Source organism: Procambarus clarkii, chromosome 37 (genome assembly GCF_040958095.1).
Source record: "Procambarus clarkii isolate CNS0578487 chromosome 37, FALCON_Pclarkii_2.0, whole genome shotgun sequence".
NCBI lineage: Eukaryota > Metazoa > Arthropoda > Malacostraca > Decapoda > Cambaridae > Procambarus > Procambarus clarkii.
The window spans coordinates 17,053,594-17,071,411 of record NC_091186.1 but is presented as its reverse complement, the minus strand read 5'-3'; the positions used below and the strand labels follow the sequence as shown (position 1 = coordinate 17,071,411).

At 41.5% G+C, this 17,818-nt stretch overlaps 1 protein-coding gene across 2 annotated transcripts in view; it reads left to right on the top strand.

The window, feature by feature from the left end:
• LOC123765708 (troponin C, isotype gamma) overlaps positions 1 to 17,818 on the top strand; it is a 39,147-nt gene that overhangs the window by 19,797 nt on the left and 1,532 nt on the right. Inside the window, exons 2-5 of one of the 2 annotated variants that reach the window (XM_045754399.2) lie at positions 9,956 to 9,983; positions 12,454 to 12,597; positions 13,934 to 14,053; positions 16,334 to 16,465. In XM_045754399.2, the coding sequence (XP_045610355.1) occupies positions 9,956 to 9,983; positions 12,454 to 12,597; positions 13,934 to 14,053; positions 16,334 to 16,465 (424 nt within the window). Of the gene's footprint in view, positions 1 to 9,172; positions 9,201 to 9,955; positions 9,984 to 12,453; positions 12,598 to 13,933; positions 14,054 to 16,333; positions 16,466 to 17,818 lie in introns of both variants that reach the window. The other variant, XM_045754400.2, reaches the window with a different exon arrangement.

Sequence of the window (17,818 nt, the reverse complement as noted above, 5' to 3'; positions counted from 1 at the left end):
AAGGTTACAAAACTCTAAACAGTTACGTAGAGGCCAATATTAACAAGAAATATTTGAGGTCTTGACGTTCAACTCGAGAAAATTCGAAGATGAGGAAAGAGGATAATTTTGAATTTTTGAAAATTTGATAATTTGAAATTTGAAAATTGAAATTTTTTGTAAAATTATAATTCTTCTCAAAAGAAGATAGCGAAACGAAGTCATCACATTAATAGACTAGATAGACGATGCCCGGGAGCTACAGCTCGACCTTTCAATCACTATACAGGTGAATCTGCCTATTGGCATAAACCGTTTATAAAAATGACGTTTCTCCCGCAACATGCCAGCAGTTGAAGGAGCATATATGGCTACCCAACCCGTGTTAAAAGCCAGGAGAATCGACTTTACGTGCCAGCCAGAGCCTATAATAAAGATTATAAACGTAGCGCTCAGTTTAAGAACATCTTATCTGACTGACGAGGCGTTTAGCCCATTGGGTACCAAACGACACTCTCTAACGACTTACAAACTACCACAGTGCCAGATACCGAGGGTCGTTACGTCTAAATACATCTACATACAAGTATGTATACTTCTATGTGTATAGGTACTTGCTTGTCAGTGATTAGGGAGACAGTGAAGTCTATAGTTCTTTATGCCCAACTAGTACTTGTTTTTGTCTTTGGCAATTTAATTTATTCTGAATTTTTTTTGACAAATATGGCTTTTAAAGTGGTGGATGGAGGTGGCTTCTAGGACTTCCTGTAGTGTATTTCGTTTGCAAAGGAGCCGATATACACAAACTCATGTGTGTGTTAGCTCGTGTATATCCAAATACATGAATGTATTTTCATCTCCGTGTAATTCTCGACCCAAACAAAGTCTAACCATTCGGACTTTTAGGGCAAAGCCTAAACCAAGCTTGCAAGAAGTGATGTATATATATATACCTTTGCTGTTATTGATAAGCTACTGAAATGACATTTTGTATCAGGGAGATCAATTAACTTCTTTCATATAATCGAAAAATTAGCTGTATTATTCAAAGCATAGGTATCTTCGTTCCAGAATTTCTTAAAGATATAGCAGCGGACTATTATATATATATATATATATATATATATATATATATATATATATATATATATATATATATATATATATATATATATATATATATGTATATATATATATATATGTGTGTGTGTGTGTGTGTGTGTGTGTGTTGATTCTCAGACATACTCACGCATATTGGTTTCATTATCACGTAATGGCTGAAAGAGAGAGAGAGAGAGAGAGAGAGAGAGAGAGAGAGAGAGAGAGAGAGAGAGAGAGAGAGAGAGAGAGAGAGAGAGAGAGAGAGAGAGAGAGAGAGAGAGAGAGAGAGACTGACAGACAGAGAGACAGAGCAGGGGAGGGGAGAGGTAAGACAGACAGAAAGCATTCACACAACTAGGTATATTCACAAAGTATGAGAGAAAGAGAGTAAAAATTCCGTGCGGGTGCCACACAGAGAGTGTGGGGCCAAGCAACAGTAAGGTGCCACAGGTGGCTGGATCACCCACCGTCAACATGACTCTAAATGGGGACTTAAAACAATTAAATCTCTTTTTACCTACTGTCGTTTCTGTTCGTCTTGACCCCATTTCTCCCCAGCTGTAGTAAACCATTAGATTCTTGATATTCCTATTATATATAAAGATCTAAAATATACACACATATACACATCTCGTTATACGTCGTTTACATCTCGTTAAACTCAAAACAAAAACTAGCACCAGAGCCTAGAGTCATACGATACGAAAAAACTAAAAAAAATTAAACCTGACGCCTCTGGAAGAGAGAGGAGAGCCATGATTACGACGTATAAAATACTTAAATAGCAAGGACCGACAGAACAATTGATATGGATCGAATGCGAATTAAGTGAAGCAACTGCGATAGTTTAAAAGGTAGATATGGCAGAGCCTTAATTAAAGCCTCGGTGACCTGAACACCGGCCGATTTAAGAACGAAAGGCAGGATCCAAGAGCTGAAGTTTACATTTGCAAGTAACACTAGGGCAGCGTAACTAGGCGAGAGCACACTTTCCAGCCCGTTGTAAGTTGGGTCACACAGGAAGAGAGAGAGAGAGAGAGAGAGAGAGAGAGAGAGAGAGAGAGAGAGAGAGAGAGAGAGAGAGAGAGAGAGAGAGAGAGAGAGAGAGAGAGAGAGAGAGAGAGAGAGAGACAGACAGAGAGACAGAGAGAGACAGAGAGAGACAGAGAGAGAGACAGACAGACAGACAGAGACTCATTTTATAAATTTCTTTGTTCTTTATTTTTCTGCAAATCTTTGCCTGTTCCTCCCTCTACTTCCCCTTACTTAACCTGTCGCTTCTCATCACCCTGGTCCAAGAAGTCGAGGGGTAACAAGAGTTGTCGTTAGAGTTGGTGAAGGGCAACCTGGGTTGTTACTCTATAGGGAATTCAGCTCTATTCTGTCTTGGTACAAGGCTCCTTCTGAGGACGGGGTCTTGGCGGTGCCCACACCACTGTACCGTTGGGTGTGTCAGGCCTCTCGCTGGTGTGAGTACTCACCTTGATGCGCTTGTGGGGGAGGTTGAGCTCCGGCTCTTTGTTCCCGCCTCTCAACTCTCAATCAACTGGTGTGCAGGTTGCTGAGTCAGTTGGGCTCTGTCATATCTACACTTGAAAATGTGTATAGTGTCTGGCTCCGCCATATTACTGCCTGATGCATTCCATTGTATCTTCCTCTGCTCTCTGGTGTCTTGTTATTTCTGAAGTTTCTCCACGCACTTGTATTTAGTTGCTTTGGCAGCTTTCATCCATGATTAAACCACTGGTTCCTCATTTGCATTTCGTATTTTTCCCTTTTTGGCCTGAGACTAGAACTGTGTGTGTGTGTGTGTGTGTGTGTGTGTGTGTGTGTGTGTGTGTGTGTGTGTGTGTGTGTGTGTGTGTGTGTGTGTGTGTGTAACTTCATATGTGAGTTGTACATCGCGGCTGTGTAGTAGCAGGCAACTCTTGCTAAAAGTCTTAATTATAGATTTTTACAGTCGCTTACCTACAGGCGGCGGAGTCTGTTGTTGGTGCCGGAGGAAGCGGGCTGTAGCCAGCGCTACACAACCGGTAGGCGAGGTCTAAAACACGAGAAAAGTATTTCTCCTCACTCTACCTGAAGGGTCACTATCTCTAGTGGCCTCGAGGGAGAGAGGAAGCTGGCGGCTTTATGTCAAGGGTCACCCCGTTCGACCCCCTTTAAAGATTTTTTTCCATATAATTTAATAGCTTGTATGTAACCCTATGGGCGAAAAAAGCATCTAATTTTTTTCAGCCCGACATTGTGGCTTGTTGAGCTTGAAGCCGTTGTCACTTGTGTGCGTTACAGAGGACTTATTCAAGAAGTGGTTTGGATTAATGCCAAACTTGTTCAGTATTTTACAGGTTTCGATGAGATTCAGCCCTGTCAGGTCTAGTTTGCAGTGTTGTTAGTCCTGTGGCCCTCAACCGTTCCTGGTATGAGAGACGACTTAATTCTGGGATGATTTTTGTCGCCATGTTGAACTTTCTCCACAGCAGATAATGTTGTTTTGAAGGCGAGGCCTCCATACTTGGACACACTACTGCAAGTGGAGTTTCACGAGAGACACAGTTCAATAACCATTTTCTTTTCCTTGAAGTCAAAAGTTCGTCTGATTATTCCTAAGTTTTGATTGGCTTCTGTTTTTTTATTACAGCTTCCTCTTGTTGGATCCCTTTCAGTGATTGGTGGATCCTCCGTCATTGCAACAACACTGTAACGATGATGAAGGATCTACAGTTACATTTGCTTCCTGTAACATGAGTGGCTTGTGTACTTCCCTGCATGTACGTCCAAGCCATTCGTGATTTATTCCAAGCTAAAACTGGCTGGATTTGTTATGTAGGTTTGATATTAATGAAATAAGTGTTTAGCAACTCTCTCAGGTTCTGATTGTAGTCAGAGAAGATTTTTCCTTCTCTCTCTATCTCCTTTATCTCTCTCTCTCTCTCTCTCTCTCTCTCTCTCTCTCTCTCTCTCTCTCTCTCTCTCTCTCTCTCTCTCTCTCTCTCTCTCTCTCTCTCTTCCTCTTTCTCTCTCTCTCTCTTTGTCTCATCTAAGATTAGAGGTTCATTAGGAATTGTTATATGTTCCAAATGAAACTGGAAACTAAACCTTTTTTAATGTTATTAATTCATAAAAAAGTCTAATTTATCTTGACTAGCGACAACTGTCAATCCTGTCTCATTTAGCAGAGCAAGAAACGTGCCGAAGATGTTATCAGTTTGCTATATGGGGCCGAGGCTGAAAGATGCTGTAAACAATGCCATCATGTGTTTCTTTCCAGATATAAACACAGCAAGCACATGTTTCCTTCCAGACATAAACAAAGTCGCGTGAATCACCTCCTCGTCTTGCCCGTGCGAAGCAGCGCCACTCACCCACCCGGATTTATCCGCGAATGTAATCCCCAAAAACAATAGGATTAAAATACGTTCATTTCAATTGATGCTTCCTTCCGGAAGGTTATTGATGCGTTGATGCAAGAAAAGGTGATTTAGGAGCTCTAGCGTGGGTGAGGAGGAAACACAGAGCACTAGAGAGGGTAATGGAGGGCTCAAGCCGTGAAATGCTCACTCAGGTCTGCACCGTAAGCTATTTCTGGGTCAGAGGGGAGCGCAGTCCTCTCATATTTACTTGGGCTCCTCGCTACAGCAACGGCTTCGCTTCTTGTGGGCCGGGGTTCGATATCCTCCCCTGACTAGTCTCTCTCTCTCTCTCTCTCTCTCTCTCTCTCTCTCTCTCTCTCTCTCTCTCTCTCTCTCTCTCTCTCTCTCTCTCTCTCTCTCTCTCTATCCCCAGATTCTTTTCATATTCTTTTTCGCAGCAGTTTTGGCTGCGCGACAAGACGTATGAACCACTTGTAAGTTGAAATAAACAACTATCGAAACCACACTTAATAATAAAGTGTCCTTGTATGTAAAAGCAAAAACGTCATTTTGTTTTTCGGTTCATCGCCATGCCCATTCAAGTGGCTTATATGAACACAAAACTAACTATGAGACTAATGATGCCACCGAGGCAATTACCACTTGTTGAGAGGAGAGTGAGACACTTATCGCGTCTTAACTGGCCCAAGCTAGGCGTTCTTTTGGCTATAGGAAAGTTGCTCAGAGCATTCTCACAGCTGCAGGAAAATCAAATCACGATTTTTTTGGTGTAAGTCGTATTACATGAAAACTACTATTTTCCCTAACACTTAACTACAATTTTTATATATATATTTAAAAAATAATCTATCTTGTGAAATATATCTATCGTTTCTTCAGAACTGTAAATTTATGCTTTAAGTAAGCCAAGTTGCTCAAGCTATAATGAAATACGACGACTTAGAGACTTCGTCCATAGATGAGGTAACTGGACAATGAGTAGGTCTACCTGGTGTCTACCTGTAGCAGAGGCAAGGGAGAGGTGAGGAAGCCCCGAGGCTGCCTCAATACGGAATCAGTCCATCCTGTCAACTTGGCAGAGAGATCTCCACTTTGAGACACATGACCGCAAGGGTTACATACGCGCGATACAATTGGTTCAATCAAACACCATTAGCAATACATCATCACCATTTCATGTCACGGAGACGATCATATGGTCTGAAACATTAATTGGTATATTTTGTTACATTGGAGGTGATGTGTTATATATCTGTCTCTGTGTGTGTGTGTCTCTCTCTCTCTCTCTGTCTCTCTCTCTCTCTCTCTCTCTCTCTCTCTCTCTCTCTCTCTCTCTCTCTCTCTCTCTCTCTCTCTCTCTCTCTCTCTCTCTCTCTCTCTCCCTCTCTCTCTCTCTCTCTCTTTCTCTCTCTCTCTCTCTCTCTCTCTCTCTCTCTCTCTCTCTCTCTCTCTCTCTCTCTCTCTCTCTCTATCTATCTATCTATCTCTATTGGCATGAAAAGGAACCAAGTGATGCAAGAAATAAAGTGAACGTAATATCTGAAGGCGTTTTAGGAGGAAAATATGATTTGTATTTATGCAAATGGTGGGGGGGGGGTGTTGGCGGTGGTGATTAGGGTGGTGAAGTGGTGGAGGCGGTGAGGGTGGTGAAGTGGTGGAGGCGGTGAGGGTGGTGAAGTGGTGGAGGCGGTGAGGGTGGTGGTTTTGGCAGGGGGGGAAAAACACGTACTAGAAAAAAAAAACACTCGTACTACCCAATAAATTACATTAAAACACTTCCACTGTCCAAGGAAACACTCACCACAACAAAAACCACCGCTATCACCACTAGCAAACACCCTCACCGTCCGCAAAACACACGCACTAAGCGCGAAAAGTGCTGCAAAATCCCTCGGACGTGCCCAACCACCTGTAACAACACCAAGAACACAAACCCCCCACTACTCACAACGCACTAAGACATGCCAAACGTCTCACACACACACACACACACACACACACACACACACACACACACACACACACACACACACACACACACACACACACACACACACACACACACACACACAAACACCATCAAATCCAACAACCTACTGCGACCAAAAGCAAAATTACCCCCCCCCACCCCACCCCCCCCCCACCCCCGTATTTAAAAAAATAAAACACCTTCATCAATATCAAACACTATTATACTCCACTCAAAACAGCAGAGTGCCTCCAGAAAAGGCACCAACACTACTCGAAGAAAACACCTCCTTACCACCCACAAAACACCCCACACCACCCACAAAACACCCCTCACCACCCACAAAACACCCCCCACCACCCACAAAACACCCCACACCACCCACAAAACACCCCTCACCACCCACAAAACACCCCACACCACCCACAAAACACCCCACACCACCCACAAAACACCCCACACCACCCACAACCCCCCCTCCCCTCATTAAAATCATCTGTTCAAATCTCTTCCATCGCTGTCAAATTGTCTCCTCTCCCATCGCTCTTCGTCAGACCACCTCCAGTATCGGGTCGCCAGGTGGCAGCAAACGCCATCTGTTTGCTCTGGGCAGAACAACCTCTGGTAAACTGGGCCACCTGTGTCGGCCATCACTTGTGTTATACTTGGCGAGGCTCTCAGGCCTCGGGGGGAGTTATAAGTGTGTTCCCCTCCTTCCTTGCCACCTCCAATTACAGAAAACGCTGCGCTGAATTCACAGTTTTTGCTGCATATTCAACACGGAAGCAGTGCAGACAAGGTGTGTGTGTGTGTGTGTGTGTGTGTGTGTGTGTGTGTGTGTGTGTGTGTGTGTGTGTGTGTGTGTGTGTGTGTGTGTGTGTGTGTGTGTGTGAGTGTGTGTGTGTGTGTGTGTGTGTGTGTGTGTGTGTGTGTGTGTGTACTCACCTATTTGTGCTTGCGGGGGTTGAGCTTTGGCTCTTTGGTCCCGCCTCTCAACTGTCAATCAACTGGTGTACAGGTTCCTGAGCCTACTGGGCTCTGTCATATCTACATTCGAAACTGTGTATGGAGTCAGCCTCCACCACATCACTTCCTAGTGCATTCCATTTATTAACTACTCTAACACTGAAAAAGTTCTTTCTAATGTCTCAGTGGCTCATTTAGCCTTTCCTCGTAGCTCATACCTCTCAGTTCCGGAACGAGTCTGGTGGCATACCGCTGAATCTTCTTTAAATTTGTCTTGTGTTTAACTAAGTATGGATGTCAATGAGCAATGTGAGAGCAGCAGTACACCGAGAACTTCAACAAGATCTTGTAGATCTGAGGCAAAGTGAAATTGACACCAGTAATTCCATCTATCATCATACTATCATGCCAGAAGAGCCACACATCTATGGTTCATCCAATAAAATCAGCAGACTTCTAGATGTTACAACTGCTCGGCTCAGACTCGGTTACAAGTATCTCCGGTAATGTTGAGCACCCACTATTCATCCTCCAGTAACCATGGTTCGTAGTGTAATCTGCTGCCCCAGTAGAACCTCTTTCTTGATCAACTGATCCGTCTGTGAAGATGTGAGTCGTTGTAGGTCTTGAGATGGTTTCCATTTGTTGTTCTATGACAGCTTTGAGCCTCTGCGAGTCACATGCTGATTTTTTAACTGGTAATCTTTCAATGATTATCTTTAGACTCAATTCTTCCCATGGAGGAGACTGCCGAAAGTGTTGATATGGTCTATCTTTCTCCTTTGATTTTAATGGTCCATTTCAAGTCCACTTTCTCTAGAATCTTGACCAGATTATCCGCCCATACACTTGTTCTATATTGAAGGTTTTTCTGAAGCGATCTGTGTATGCTGTCTTTGATTGAGAGTCTGGCGGTGGTTCCAACAAGTTTTGCTGCTATGGCGGCTGTCCTTTGTTTGATCCTGTTTTCTAATGCTGGTAAGTTTTTTATCTAGTTTTTATGGCTGTTAATATTAACACATGGCATAGATTTTGAAGAAATCATATGTGATCTAAGCAATGTGTCATCCTGAGAATGGTGCAGAACGTTCTGAAAGCTGATAAAAACTTGATAACGTGTCATTGAATCCTTTGGTGGATTCCCAACTGATTGTGGAATCGCTGGACGAGTAGAAAGAGAGGCGAACTAGCAATCATAGCAATTTGGTTGGGAGTTCGAGCCCAGGTAAGGTCTCTTGGTAATATTTGCTTCGTGATATTATGTGTGGTTTCATTGATATTATAAATAAATAGCAGATAACCTAATTAGGATAGGTAAAGACCATAGAGGAACACATTCCTGGTTTCAGCGCCTGAGTGTTGGTGTTCAGAGAGGGAATGCTCGCTGCTCCCTGGGCACGCGTCTCGCCCGGGAGGAGCTCGAGGATGTTTGTATTAAATTATGTTTGATGTCATGAAGGTTTGTGATATGCATTATATCAATCTGATGTATATTTATGAAAATACACCCCATTGAAATAGGAGAATCGTCTGAGCGCTTTCAGACACATTACGTGACCATTGTCAACGACAAAATGTAAATTTTTTCCAAGACAAAATAGTCAAGTAAAGTGTCCAAAAACCCACAAACACGTCTCTTCTATTTCAATGTGTTTCATTTGCTTTTAATATCAGCATCGTTGATCCTTATTGCTATATGTATATACATATATACATAGCAATAATACCAATAATGATCCTTGAAAAATGTAGGTTTTAATACCTGAAATTATACCCCCAACAGGACTCGCTGGACAAAGACCAGATCAACGGTAAGGGTTGAGGCAGGCTAACACAGGGAGCCCCCTGCCTCCTCCTCCTCCACTACCACCTGCCCCACACACCAATCTTTCTCCTTGTGTGTGTCTAAACTGGTGTTGTAGGCCCGTGTCCACCACTGGCAAGTGGGCTAAGATGGATCCTGAGCTTTAACAGTCTGATTTGAGAGAAATCGCCATTTACAAATGAATGAGGAATCTTTAATAACACGTTCCTTCAGATATGGGAGTATAGATGGGGGCACTATGGAGCTAAATTTCGTGTCTTGTGTTCTAGCTTGCGGTAAGACGATTCATAATCTGTTTTGGCGTAAAGCCAGAATGGGAATGTTGCCCCTTATTCAGATTTTTAAAGCCAGGAGTAAATCTGAGTACCACAACCCGTTCGCTGAAAGATTTCCCTCGCCAGAATGTCGAGCTTTACATATATTTATGATCTGTCAAATCCATCCACTTTGAATGCTCGGTACAACGACGACCTCACTCCTTGCGGGATCGGCGTTCAATTCCCGACGGTCCAAGTGGTTGGGCAACATGCCTATACTCCGCCCTGATATCACAGCTCTTTGTCCCAAGTGCTATAGAGTCCAAATGGCTTAGCGTTATCTTCCGGTAAAATTACCTTCATCCTATCATCTATGTAAACGATAAGCGCATGACACTCTATGCCAACGCCGTTCTCGGCTTTCCAGTGCATCAATTTTTTTCTTTGATGAACGTGTGTGTTGAGCTTCCCTCTTCTGTTACAGGATGGCCTTGACAAGGCCCAGATCGATGGTACGCCTCCCCCACCTTCGTCTTCAGCTCACGTCTCTCCATGTCTAGCTCAGCTTGACGCTTCCTAAGCTCTCTAACAAGACGCCATTTATGGCTGGCTGTTGCATCTTCACTTCAACTCTGCCACGCTGGCCTCTATGACCGTAGACATTTATCACGTGTCATAGAGATTTTGGGGACTCTTGCTAATTCATTCATTCATTCAGCTTTTTGGTGACCGATTTAGAGTTGGTAATTTTTCCAGATTTAGATTTGAGATGAGGTGAGTTTTATAATGGTGCTTTAGGATGATTGAGAGGAATTTCAGAGATGAAATTTGTTTAAAAGAGTGTGTGTGTGTGTGTGTGTGTGTGTGTGTGTGTGTGTGTGTGTGTGTGTGTGTGTGTGTGTGTGTGTGTGTGTGTGTGTGTGTGTGTTAAATTGGCGTATTATGAATTCCAATTCTGAGAGTCATAAAAGAGTCAATTCTGAGAGTCATAAGCCATTCATTCACTTGGTGAATGGAAACTGTAGCAGCTCTTTGATGTATTAGGGTTCATCTCTATTGTATAATACAAGAATAATAGTTGGATTGTATCTCCAGTTAGTAATGGCTGTAGTGCTATAAAGACCCTTTATTATATTACAGCTACAGCTGAATGGGCTCTTTAGTGTGTTACAATTATTTTAGATATGTAACTATGTAACAGTGGTCTGTTACATCCTTATGTATCACAGCTACTTACCACTCTCTCATGTATTCAGGTAATTATGCATTAGGAAGGAGAGATTAGTTATGACACGTGATGAATATGATGATCGTGTAAGCTTTGTATTAAGCTGGAGAAATACAAAAGCTTCATATAATCATCAATGTTTTTGCTTGCTTGCTTGCTTGCTTGCTTGCTTGATTGTTCTATGCGTTACCATGTTACTTGTCTCACAGTGAAAGCTTCTCACAGCAAGCTTCTTGTGTGTGTGTGTTTGTGATATCTTGTGTCACTGCATTGCAATGGGATGCAAGAGCATATTGGCATGTACTCTGTTGCAAATAATGTTTATATATCTTTTTGCCTTATTGCACAACAACTATGCACATCGAGTATGCGTGACGCTCCTTGATTCACGGGAGTCATAACAATAATGATTAATCAAAAGCTATTTTGCCAACACCAGAGAACCAACGTTGATGAACCAGCTCGATACATACATCAACAATACAGGTGTTAGAATTTTTTCTAGTTATTACAACGGTTCTATTTAATACTACAAAAAGGACCAGTTCGGTTTGGGTTATCCTACGAAACACCACTATCAAAACCAGTCCTACTCACACCTCATATTAAAACCCTTAAAACCTCCTATTTTCCTACCCCCAATGTGTTTATATTAAACAAACACATTCATATGATATGAGTGATATCCAAAAGTCTCTACGACAAATGCGAACACCTGTCACAGCTACACCCTTAGCATTAACTATAGCTACTGTTCAGAGGTACATATGTAACTTCTGTTCACACCAGAACGTATGTGTGTGAATTCCCCCGAACAAGTAAGTCTTTCAGTAAAGTGTTATTCTACTCACACAAGTCACTTGCACAATGCAGTATGGAACCTGCATAATAATACGTTTAAGTACTTTATAAGACCCATTAGACTCGTCAAAATGTTCTTCAAGTAAATTGAATATAATAATCCTGGCCAATAATTATGTTTAATATTATTTGCTAATGCAGTTAGTCATGTTTAAAATAAATAAATATAAACTTGTCGAAATATTTCAGTCAGTTTTTACATGTTTAGATATTTTGCTAGGATAAATTATTACAATATATCTCCATCCTTTAAGACCTTTCTTTATATTAAATCTTCACTATGAGTTTACCTAAGTAGGCAATAAATAAATTCTTGCACAATTACTACCTGCATTAATCAATTACTATTTAGGGTAGAGAATTAAACACCTATACCAGGTACCACACCTTATGACTTGCTCTTAATGGTGGTAGCCGTGACGAGTTGATCTTCCGAGATGACACAGCATCTCGTGATGATAACACAGATGACACAGCATCTCGTGACGATAACACAGATGACACAGCATCTCGTGGCGTCACAGCATCTGAGGTTTAAGCTGTAAAAGTTGCCCTTAGACTATATAAGCTGAGAGTGAGCCACGAACGGCTTACTAAGCACGTGCTATAGCTTATACCAGAGACAAAGATCTACGCAAGTTTACCATAAGGCCTTGATCAAGAAGAGACCAGTAGAAAACGAGAATTAAACTTAGCATTGATGTACGGAGATCTTTTGACTGCCCAAAGATCGAATCTCAAATCAATTAGCATCAAATGAACATGAGAGAGCGTAATTGACACAGAATTTGGAGAATTAGTAACAAGATATGACTATCGCAAATGGTCACTCAATTAACCCAAATGTCCTCTCAATCTAGCGGCATCTTCACACTAATTACCCTCTGATGCAGGTCTGCGGAAGGCCTTCGATGCCTTCGACACGGACAAGAAGGGATCCATCAACGTAGACACCATCACCACCATCTTGAGGATGATGGGTGTCAAGGTCTCCGAGAAGAACCTTCAGGAAATCATCTCCGAGGTCGACGAAGACGGTAAGTCAAGGAGGAAAGAAGAGAAGATCAGGAGGAGGAGGAAGAGAAATAGATGGGGGGAAAGCTCTTTTTAATTATAAAAGAGAATTAAACTGCTAAATGGTAGCTAAAAGGAGACAAGTTTTTTTTGCCAAGACTGGGCAAAAAAGACTGAAATACAGTAACTCTGTATAAGACTGATATACAGTAGCCCTGTTTAAGACTGATATACAGTAGCCCTGTTTAAGACTGATATACAGTAGCAATGTATAAGACTGAAATACAGTAGCCCTGTATAAGACTGATATACAGTAGCCCTGTTTAAGACTGATATACAGTAGCAATGTATAAGACTGAAATACAGTAGCCCTGTATAAGACTGATATACAGTAGCCCTGTTTAAGACTGATATACAGTAGCAATGTATAAGACTGAAATACAGTAGCCCTGTATAAGACTGACATACAGTAGCCCTGTATAAGACAGATACAGTAGCCCTGTATAAGACTGACATACAGTAGCCCTGTATAAGACAGATACAGTAGCCCATGTGTAAGAATAATTCACTTACCAGAGTTGCATTTTTGAAGCAAAGAGAAAGACCTGAAATATTAGGGACTGAACAACTAGTTATTTAATAAGTACAACAACGTTTTTGTGCAATTACATTTTGTACTTGTTACACTGAATACTTTCATTCTGGGAAAGACACTAACAAATAAAACGTTTCAAAAACAAATATACTAATAGAAAGCGACACAATTTTACAGGCTTATGAGAGAAACGGGAATATCCTCTCTAAGCCGAATATTTCCATGATACGCATATTTCCTTATTATTTATAATTGCCATATTACATGGCAATTACTTATAGTTGCCATGAATAAGGGCATGGTAGAGATGCATTTAAGCATGGTAGTTAGAGTAGGGGCAAACTCGCTATCTAAATGGCAACCAAACAGAATATAAACGGGTATATAAGTATTAATGACAGACGAAACCTCGTTTCGTCTGTCGTAGTTAAACAAAAAAATCACAATTTGATTTAATAATGTAATTTCTCTTTCTCTGCCTAAAGAGGCTTGATAATGGTCCAGTCAGCGGCCCGACACGTTGTCACTTCACTGATGTGTAGACGTGTTAGTCAGGTGTTTAATGTATCATATTATAGTTCTCAGTTTGTTAAAGTTTTTATCAGTATGATATGAGTTAGATCTTGATGTTTTGACAAATCTCTCTCTCTCTCTCTCTCTCTCTCTCTCTCTCTCTCTCTCTCTCTCTCTCTCTCTCTCTCTCTCTCTCTCTCTCTCTCTCTCTATCCGAACCTCCCATTTTTAAACCCGCTGCATATCCACAGGTTCCGGAGAGTTGGAGTTTGAAGAGTTCTGCGCCTTAGCTGCCAAGTTCCTTATAGAAGAGGACGAAGAGTCCTTGAAAGCGGAGTTGAAAGAAGCGTTTCGTATATACGACAAACAAGGTGAGGCAAAGATGGCTATGTCAACAATCATAGCTACAATGTGATCTTTTCGTTCGACGGGGAACGTTCCGTTGCTCGATCAACGTTCTTTTGAACGGTGAATATATATTCTGTGGTATGGTGAACGTTTCGTTGAATGGTAATCGTTCTCCTAAACGGTGAATGTTGCACTTGCCGGGAAACGTGTTATTGCAAGGGGATCATTACGCTGGCCCGCCGGTTATGTGGATCATTTCCGCTAAACAATAAATAAATAAATAAATAAATAAATAAATAAATAAATAAATAAATAAATGTTTACTTAGGTAAGGTACATACATAAAGAGATTTTACAAATTTTGTTGGATTAATAGATAGAGCTAGTACATACAATGCCTAAAGCCACTATTACGCAAAGCGTTTCGGGCAGGAAAAACATTAATGACTAAAGCTTAATACGAATGGGTAAAAAGAATAAAATGTGTTGAGAACAAATAAAAATAGAGGTAAAAGAGGGGGGAACATGGGGGAACGGGGGGACCTTTTCGTTCACTGTACAACGTTCAGCGCGACGTTCCATGATTGACGTCACGCAATAACAGTAACCTTTACGCAGGGAAATATATCCTAATGATATCATATATCCTAATGGAATCATGGTGTAAATTCCATCAGAGAGCCGGTCGGCCGAGCGGACAGCACACTGGACTTGTGATCCTGTGGTCCCGGGTTCGATTCCTGGCGCCGGCGAGAAACAATGGGCAGAGTTTCTTTCACCCTATGCCCCTATTACCTAGCAGTAAAATAGGTACCTGGGTGTTAGTCAGTTGTCACGGGCTGCTTCCTGGGGGTGGAGGCCTGGTTGAGGACCGGGCCGCGGGGACACTAAAGCCCCGAAATCCTCTCAAGATAACCTCAAGAGGGTGAATTTCCAACCATATCATGGTATTAGTGCCATATATAGTCCTTATGGCTTGGCGCTTCCCCCTGATAATTTCCTTCCATGATAGTCAATTTCATATACAATTTGTTTCTTCACTTGGATCATCGGAGATCCGAACTCGGGCCTCAAAAGTATGGCTTGGTCTTCCTTCTCGTAATTTTGAGACGCGTTTTGGAATTTTCCCCAATGGTTCAAGTGCAGCCCGTCTTCATCAACAAAGGCAAAAAGCTCGTTAATCCAGCCGCCAAACCCCCCTGTCTAAGAATAAAAAGTCCTTTGAACACACAACATTAAAAGTCATTAGGCATGAATACAACCTGTCCTCAGGCTAGGGTGGTTAAAGCGGCGGCCGTCTCCCAAGACGCATCTTTCCATTTTTAACGTAATTGTACCTTAAAATCAGTCTGTTCTCATCTATAAAATATAATTATTATTATTATTATTGTATATTAAAGTTCTATGTACAGTTAGGCATAGGTTAGGTTAAGTGTTTAAATTCTGTTGGCGAATTTTTTGCGTTTGAGGTACGTGGGTGAAGCATTTACAGCATTGCGATTCGAACAGAGGACGTAAGTGAAGCACGTGTTCCGTAAGTGTTCGGACGTCATCTGTTGTGAGTCGTGGGTAAACCGTTTTTCATTCATAAAGAGGAGGTTTGGGGGCTGGATTAATTAGTATTTATCCTTTGTCGATAAGGAAGGGCTATTACACGCCACTCACAATTGATGACGTTCGAACATTTCTCGAGCAGTGTTTCGCTGACAACCTCTGTTCGAATCGCAACGCTGTAAATACTTCACCCACGTACTTCAAATGCAAAAAACTCGCCAACAGAAAACACCTAATCTAACCTCACCTAACTATACACAATATGTTAACATTTATGAATACGACAAGGGTCACCCCGTCAAGGGTTAATGTCACCCCATTAACGAACCAATCCTGAATATAAGTTGTTCAAGTAAATGAATGTTATTACGTACGCTATTGTGAACTGCATCTTATACGATATAACTGCATCAGTTAGTCTCACTAGACGTTAAAGGTCCCTGTCTGGTATGCTGAGCAATGTATTTATTTATCAGAAAACACTTTAAGCCTTTCACTGCTAAAACCGCTTATATGCGATTTCCTCCTGTGCTCAGATCGCCATATGCGACTGAACATTTTGGACTTTCAACACTGTTTTTCAATTCACATCTGGATGTATGACTTTTAACTAGCGTAGCAGTTTATTAAGGGTTAAAGAACTGTGTGTTAGTCTTAAAGATTCAACATTTCAGTGTTGGTGATCAAAGGTGGTAGTCATTCGCGTCTATTAACGCAAGTACCTTCCCCCCTCCTCCTTCCCCTTACAGGTGACGGCTACATAACGACGCAAACGCTGAAGGAGATCCTCCGCGAGCTGGATAACAAGCTAACGGAGGAGGACCTGGATGGCATCATCGACGAGGTCGACGAGGATGGATCCGGCACTCTCGACTTTGACGGTAAGATGCGTGAGACAAATTGGAAGCAAGTGTGATTGCAGGATGGTACCCCCTCGTGGCATCCCCGTTTTCTTTATCATCTTTGTCGCTTGATTTATTTTTGAAGCTTCAGATTGTATTTGGCATCATATAAATTGTTCCAAACTGTTGTAAACTGTTTGGAAAATAATAATTTCGTAAATTTTGTTCGCATCTTTGTTTCCTTAAGCTTGAATTGATGTCCTGTTCTTGAAGCTGCAGGTTTCAAAAAATTACCCTTGTTTAATTTGTGGAATCATGTTGGGATTTTATATTTGGTGATCATATCACCACTTTTTCTTTGTTTTCCACTATTCAACACACCTTTACTAGGCATTAGAACTCCATCTGTCACGTATTGCTTCATTCACTTATTTTGTCTAGGATATTTTAATGACAATCTGCGTCTTTAATTAATTCTCCATAGTAACTTAGCATGATCTTCAAACATATATATCTAAATCTCAATCATATCTGATGGATCCTTGGCTACCTTCAGATGGTTTCGGGGCTTAGCATCCCCGCGGCCCGGTCGTCGACCAAGCCTCCAGGGTCGTTTATATAGACAACGAACATTTCTGGTGTTAGTACTGAATCTTGTAGTACATTTTTGGCGTTAGTACTGAATCTTGTGGTACATTTCTGGGGTTAGTACTCAATATTGTGGTACATTTCTGGGGTTAGTACTCAATATTGTGGTACATTTCTGGCGATAGTACTGAATATTGTGGTACATTTCTGGCGATAGTACTGAATATTGTGGTACATTTCTGGCGTTAGTACTGAATATTGTGGTACATTTCTGGCGATAGTACTGAATATTGTGGTACATTTCTGGCGTTAGTACTCAATATTGTGGTACATTTCTGGCGTTAGTACTCAATATTGTGGTACATTTCTGGCGTTAGTACTCAATATTGTGGTACATTTCTGGCGTTAGTACTCAATATTGTGGTACATTTCTGGCGTTAGTACTCAATATTGTGGTACATTTCTGGCGTTAGTACTCAATATTGTGGTACATTTCTGGCGTTAGTACTCAATATTGTGGTACATTTCTGGCGTTAGTACTCAATATTGTGGTACATTTCTGGCGTTAGTACTCAATATTGTGGTACATTTCTGGCGTTAGTACTCAATATTGTGGTACATTTCTGGCGTTAGTACTCAATATTGTGGTACATTTCTGGCGTTAGTACTCAATATTGTGGTACTCTGCTACTGACAATTCTCAAGTCTGATCTATTTCTCTCTAATTGCTGTTATCATTTGTTTTATGTGCATTAAAGTGTTCATTCATATTCTTACAGTCTGCCTGCCATCTGTCCCATATGC